Genomic DNA, 6933 nt, shown 5'->3' with positions numbered 1-6933 from the left:
GAGAGAAATGTGTATAAAATAACAACTCAACAGAGAGCATTAAATTCGATACAAACCAAAAGGCCAACGAGCTAAGCAGAAGTCAATACCCGAACCACCACCCTTGCTGGGTGGTGAGGCCCCGTCTTCTTTAAGGCCTCACCAAAAACCAAGGGTTTATATCTGGTGCGCTCTTGACTCCTTCCATCACACACAATATCAACTAATTCGTCTCTTATTTACCCAAATCATAATATACTTCAACTACTTCTAACTTATTTCACGTCCTGATGAAATTAATCCTAAACCTTCCCACAAAAAAATGGATTAGCGGTTGATCAAAATAACAAACAAAATGCCCTTTCGATTTTATGCTTGGGTAACCTTTTTTTGAGGGAAGGTTTCGGATGATTGCCATATGATTAAACAACTATTGCTTCGGTGCAACATTGGGCTCCAGGCTAGAGCCTACAAGGTTGCCATTACTCTCAGTGTAGCTGGTGTTGATGGCCATGGCTATGTTTGTGCCGCTACTGAGAGCAGCGCCGATTTGGTTCACCGTGTTGCAGAGATGGTTATTGATTGCGGTGACGCTGGAGAGGTTTAGTTTGGCTGATGGGATTGTGCTGGCGAGAACTTGAAGCCCGACTGTGAGTAGACATCCTGAGTTTGGGATATTGGCATCTTCAGATGATGAGATCGAGTTGCCCTCGCCGCCGCTTGTAGTCTCCTTCATGGGTTCCACCGGGACTATGACAAACCCTAAAGGGAGAAGCGGGATGCACGACGGATCCTCGCCGCTCATCGCCAGCTGAATGGAATCAACGTCAATGGTGGTGTACACAACAAGGCTTCCCGACTGGTCCGTGCAGCTCTCTTGCAGCATTAGCTCTACGTGCTGAGATGAGTTACTCGCCACCTGCAAGCATGCAAAGGAAAATCAGTTAAGAAATAACAGCGCATCAAGAGAACATTGATTCCTACTATAAACTAGAAAAGGTTGCACTGATAGAAAATTTTCTTAGGATGAGTAATATTAATTATAATTTTGATTTAATAAAAGTAGATAATTAAATAGTTTAATAGTATATTACAATGTACTTGAGTGATTAAACATATTGGAGACTCAAATAAAAAGAAAAGAAAAAGAGTCTCACATCTAATGAATAGAACATAAAAAAATGGTATATAGATGTTGTGGATTGAACCTTAATACATACCAATTGGTTTTGTGTAATATGAGTTTCAATCTTCACACTTATAAATCCAATATATATTTTCGATATGGTATCAGAGCACGAGCCAAACGATCGATTTAACAGTCTAAGTTGACAATGCACCCAACCACAAACCGGCTGAGTCAAACGGCAGGCCTAACAACCTATGTGTTTACACTTAAACGGGGGTATTAGAGACTCAAATAAAAAGAAAAGGAAAAGAGTCCCACATCTAATGAATAAAACATAAAAAAGTGGTATATAAATGTTGTAGATTGGACCTTAACTCAAGCCAATTAGTTTTGTGTAATATGAGTTTCAATCTTTATACTTGTAAACTCAATATATATTTTCGATATGGTATTAAAGCATAAACCAAACGGTGGGTTTAACAATCTAAGTTGACAATGCACCCAGCCACAAATCGGCTAAGCCAAACGATATGCCTAACAGCCTAGATGTTTACACTTAAGCGGGGGTGTTGGAGACTCAAATAAAAAAGAAAAGAAAAAAAGTCACACATCTAATGAATAGAACATAAAAAAGTGGTATATAAATGTTGTGGATTAGACCTTAACACAAGCTAATTGATTTTGCGTAATATGAGTTTTAATCTTCACACTTGTAAACCCAATATATATTTTCGACAAAACAAATATAAATTTCACACACTTAAATATTATAATTTAGATGAACAATATTAGTATAGGTCTTATTATTATTGGACCTTATCAAGTATAGTCGTTTTCATTGAAAGTTGTTATTCATGAAGGTTTCAGGAGTGCAAGATTAATCACTTTATTGCAAGTAATCTCGACATCAATCTCAACATCACTATAGATTTAGATTGTATGGTATTTTAAGGATTCTTATAATCTATGATGTAAAATTAAGATTGCATGCATGATTAAAATTATGCGATGATGTAAAATAAATCTTACATGCATAACAAATGAAAAGCTTACATTGATTCGAAGAAGAGAAATGCAGTTTCCTGGATGAGAGCCATTAGCAATATGAGCCACCTCATGTAAGGCGTTCCCATTGGAAAGAACATCAAGCTGCTGAACATCACAAAAAATTCATTTTTCATTTTAGTTAATTATAGGTTTTTAATCTGTAAAATAAATAAAAGATTATTAGTTTAATTGAACCTGAGATCTGCGGCGTTCGTCCCTCAGGAGATCAAAGACTTGGGTGTGAGAATATGGCAGCCAAGTTGTTGAGACGGCGCAAAGAATGACGCCATAAGGTTGACCAGGCTCTGTGATTTTCCTTGTTGTGATTCTGACAGTGTCAGTGGGGGAATCCGACAACGCCGTCCACGACTGGCCGCTGGAAGTGCTAATGTTGACGCAGAATGTTCGAATCATTCTCTGGGCTAGCCTCATCAAGTTCTTTCGTGCTTCCGGAGAGGGTATTACTGTGAATAATGTCGTCGAAAGAACTGTTAAAGGTTGACGGTGGAAAGAAATTACATGGAATATAAAAGGTTTTTATTTAACAATTAACCTCCGAGGTCGGCGATGTTTCTGGCCATCAGGCTGGCCACTCTCTCGCATTGCCTTTGTAAGACTCCCAACCAGCGGTGCGCTCCGAAGGCCATGCCGCCGTAGACAAAGTGACTGAATATCTGATGAATAGGTTTCTCTTCAACCTGGGCGTGCTCTACCCATGTAACCTGCATTATGAACACATGCAGTAAAAGTAAGAGTTGAGATGACTATTCTATCCTTAAATCGGACCTTTAACCCGTCTCTTTCCAAATAAAAAGGCATTTCACAATAGAGACAAAGATAACTAAAATTTCTACACTTAAGGATAGGGTTCCCTACCCAGTCCTTAATACGTCTTTCCTTTGTACATACCCTAAATCTAACAGGGATGGAGAGGGAAAGTGGAGAGAAATTTTTTGGTGAGGGAATGGAGATTTCCTGTCATTTTTGTATCTAGGATAAGGTAACGAAAAGAAAATGTCTTTTCTGTGAGAACGAAAATTAAAGTATTCTGACTCCTCTTTGATCTATTGTCATACGTAAGAGGTGTAACGAATGTGTAAAGAGTGTATTAAGAAAGAGTTAGTACAAACCGTTGAGTAACCATTGGGCATGTCTTGTATAATGCAGCCGGATGGGCGTCTTCTGTATAGAGAAAACGAAGGCTGAATGTTTACATGGAAGCCATCAATGGGAAAATCAACAATAGCCCAAGTTCCTTCCTCAATATTCTGTTGGCAATAACGCAGGAAATATGTCTCCCGAGTGGGAACCAAAGGAGAAAGAACTTGCAATTCTGCATACATCTACTCGATTGAAGAGAAAAAAAAAATTATACTTGAGCAATAAAATTTTCGCATTCATAAACTTTAGGGGGAATAAGGAGCTACCAGGTGAAGAGAACCAGTTGCTCCAGAAATACCAGAAGCAATTATTTGAATAGTCTTTGCTCTAGCAACAATGGAAGGAAACAGGTCCATCCATTTATTCTGAACTAGTGAACAAGAAACAAAATCATTCCCACTTTGATAATCTATATTAATCAAGGATCAGAAAAAAAAAGGGATTAAAGGATTCACATTTCAGAGAAATTTATTTTAAATTTCTGTTCGACTTACTGCATCAAGAAAGGCATCAACTAGAGTGATGCTATTCATTATAACCACGGCGCTATCACGAGTGGCTTCGGTCCTGAGCTCGGTTGAGTGCTGCTTGAAATTCAAAGGCCATGCAAACATCCTGGCATGCTCATCAAGATTAAGAAATTGCTTTCCATTTTCACTGTTATGAATCCACAGAGGCTCGTTTAGTCGGCACATCTTAACAAGTTCATCCATGGATGAGATAGCTAGCTCCATTGCAATAGACTTCTCCTCTTCCATCAACACCAGACCACTCTCTGGGAAATTTGAAGTATCAGGAAGCATTTGCATCGGCATCATGTCAGTGCTAGTAGTTATAGGCTCCGAAAAATGCCTTGAATATATATTCATGTCCAAGTCCAATGAAGGAGGAATTAGAGAAGGAGCTGGACCCATTGTTTGCATTGGCCTCCCGTTGTATCGCGAAACAATACAACACACACGATCTAACTGCATAGAATTCCAATTTATCATCACTTTCTGAAGGAAAATGAACATGTTTTCAAATTGAACATGTCAATGAATTGACTTATGCAGCATGGATAAACGATAAAATACATAAATATGAAAAATATAAAATTTATAAAAAAATAACAAAGTTTATAAAAAAATTTACAACTTGTATTTTTTAAAATATAATACACTTTTTAATAGAAATAAAATGTGCATTTAACTAATTTGTTATATCAATCGATAATCAAATAAATAATATGTATTAAATTTGAATAAATTGATTTTTTTGAGTGTTTGTCAATATCTGAAAAATCAAAAATAAAGAAGATGAGTTTTAAGACTTTGATGATAAAAGAAACTTTAGATGTCAAAGAAGAGTTGAGATAAAATTAAAATTAGAGTTAAAAATTGTAAATGAGAATAATATATAAAATCAATTTTTAATCGATTAAAAAATATGGGGAAGAGACGCGTTTCTTTCCATGGAACACATTTCAATGCAGTTTTGAGAGGTATTTTGAAAACGAAGATGTTTCTGCAATGCAAAAACGCACCATGGGTAAGTTTCTGCTTTCTAGTATTTAACCAAATAAGCTTTATAACCAAACAAATAAATGCCCACAAACAGCCATACCTCTTCTCTAAGGCGGGCGTTTTCGAGGCGAAGGTCTTCAAAGGAAATGCCCCCTAGCATGGCTGGACCTCCACAGTTAGGACATATAACATTGCGCAGCTCCGTTTGCAGCCGGTAATTCTCATTCTTTAAGGTCTCATTTTCTGCTCTAAGTATCACATTATCGGTCCGGTCTTGTTGCGCCTAATAATAATTAATTTCACAACAAAGAAGTCAAAACATTAACCCCAAACACATTCTCACTTACAGGCAGTAGAAACTAAGACTTGAATAGGCCTTGGGGACTTTAATACTGGAACCTAAATGGTATATGGCATTAACTCTGTGTACCTTTTGGGTTGCACATGTGCAGGTAAGAGTTAAATGCGCACACCAGACCACCATTAATGTATGACCATAAGAAATACAAAAAATAAATGTGATTCTCTTCAGCAATGTTCATGATGATGGATATCAAATGCATCCTGGTTTAGCTGCTTAAGGCTAGTTAGCTTGAAAATGTTTTATAATAACGACGCGTTTCTTGGAAAAAAGTGTTGCCCTTTGTCTGCGTTTGTGTTAAAAAGTTTCAAGGGTTTATTAAGTGCTGTTACAGTTTAGGGTTACAGTGAAAGTAATTAAAGTTCCACGCTAACTTGCGCACCTTCATCTGGGTTCGCCGGTTTTGGAACCAAAACTTCACTTGTCGTGGCTTGAGGCCGAGTTCTTGGCTCAGTTTCATCCTCTGTTTGTCATCTGGATGTGGGCATTCTTTAAACAAGCTGCAAAACAAGAATTGCTTAATAACATGATAAAAAAGGGTAATAATCCGCAAAATGACTTGAAAATGGGAGAGTGCTTGATGCATGACAAGCGAGAAACGTTTTCTAAGGAAGAAAATGTGTTAGAAAGAGATCATCAAAGGTTTTTAAGAGAAACAGTGATGAAATCTCAATGCATGAAGTGAAAACAACGAGAGAGTGAGAGTAAAACAAACATACGCTTCCATTTCTTGGATCTGGCGAGCAGTGTGTCTGTGATAGCGTTTCTTCTTTTGGCCGGGTTGTTGCTCATTGCTCTCTAACTCATTCCCCGACTTGTCTTCAGCCTGTTCACTGCCAGACCCGCTATCCATCTCCTCTTTAGTACTTCTCATCAATAATCCATTCTCTTCTTTCTGCGAAAAACATAAATAATTCATGAACAAAAGATAACTAAGAAGAGAGTGGAAGCAATATTAAAAGCAAGAATATTAAATGATATATTTAAAGTAGAAGAAACTTACAGTAGCCATGGGGGAAAAAGGATGGAAAGGCATGAAGTTGAAGTTTTGGTTTTGTAACGCCGGCTGTGATGAAAAGAGATTTTCTGTTGAAACTATGTTCCCTCCCATCGTCGAAATCACTTGGCAATCTCCAAACATTTTATTAGATACCGAAAGTTTTCAACTAGGCTTCCACTTCTTGCACTCCTCTTCACTCAAACCACTCCTGTGTTTTGCCATAGAGGATTCAGCAAGATCTCAACCATGATTAGAAAGATAAAGAAAACCCTAGAAACATAAATGCAAACACCACTGCTTCATGCAACTCAAAAGGAATAAAAAAAATTGATCAGATTACTGAGAAAAAAAACCCAGAAAATTATTTGAAATTTTCAACACCGAAACGAGAATTTAAAAAGTTTCATGATCATAATCATGATCTTCAAGTCAACAATTTAACAACCCTGAAACCATTGCATTTAGTTGGTAGTTCCTGAGATGATTCCAACTCCAACAACAACAATAAATGAAACAAAAGAAATTTAGAAGAAGGTAGTAAATACCACCACCAGTGTGTCGGTGTTTTGGGGAAACTGAGCAAATCTCAAGCTCTCTTCTGTTCTCTTTCTTTTCCGCTTCGCTATTCTTTCTAAACCCTCCTTTCTCTCTCCCTCTGTAATAAATTTTCAATTTATTGATATTAATATTTTACCGTACGGGGTTAACTTGATTTTAACGGCGTTTTTTTTCACACAGAAACTGATCCAAC

General features: G+C 37.2%; 1 protein-coding gene across 3 annotated transcripts; it reads right to left on the bottom strand.

Annotated features, from left to right (window-relative positions):
* LOC123195785 (homeobox-leucine zipper protein HDG5-like) lies at positions 1–6836 on the bottom strand. Of its 3 annotated transcripts, none has more exons than XM_044609626.1 (12): positions 6728–6836; positions 6186–6390; positions 5902–6077; positions 5565–5682; positions 4922–5104; positions 3811–4284; positions 3583–3681; positions 3286–3498; positions 2709–2877; positions 2351–2619; positions 2162–2260; positions 1–898 (listed from the first exon to the last, which is right to left on the bottom strand). In XM_044609626.1, the coding sequence occupies exons 2-12, from the start codon at positions 6321–6323 to the stop codon at positions 410–412; spliced, it is 2427 nt and encodes an 808-aa protein (XP_044465561.1). In that variant the 5' UTR covers positions 6324–6390; positions 6728–6836; the 3' UTR covers positions 1–409. The 3 variants fall into 3 exon arrangements, with proteins under 3 accessions (XP_044465561.1, XP_044465562.1, XP_044465560.1); XM_044609627.1 differs by having other exon boundaries at positions 2162–2257; positions 6734–6752; XM_044609625.1 differs by having other exon boundaries at positions 6734–6751.
* Positions 6837–6933: the final 97 nt, after the last annotated feature.

The sequence above is a fragment of the Mangifera indica genome, chromosome 14, assembly GCF_011075055.1.
Source record: "Mangifera indica cultivar Alphonso chromosome 14, CATAS_Mindica_2.1, whole genome shotgun sequence".
NCBI classification, from domain to species: domain Eukaryota; kingdom Viridiplantae; phylum Streptophyta; class Magnoliopsida; order Sapindales; family Anacardiaceae; genus Mangifera; species Mangifera indica.
The sequence above is the reverse complement of the archived record's forward strand: the minus strand, read 5'-3'. Positions and strand labels throughout refer to the sequence as shown.

Excerpts from the sequence above, each read along its gene's own strand:
- LOC123195785 (XM_044609626.1), bottom strand. The coding sequence starts at position 6,323 with ATGTTTGGAGATTGCCAAGTGATTTCGACGATGGGAGGGAACATAGTT. Across the intron at positions 2,878-3,285 it reads TGCCCAATGGTTACTCAACG|GTTACATGGGTAGAGCACGC; the intron begins GTTTGTACTAAC and ends TTCATAATGCAG. Across the intron at positions 2,261-2,350 it reads ACGAACGCCGCAGATCTCAG|CAGCTTGATGTTCTTTCCAA; the intron begins GTTCAATTAAAC and ends TGTGATGTTCAG.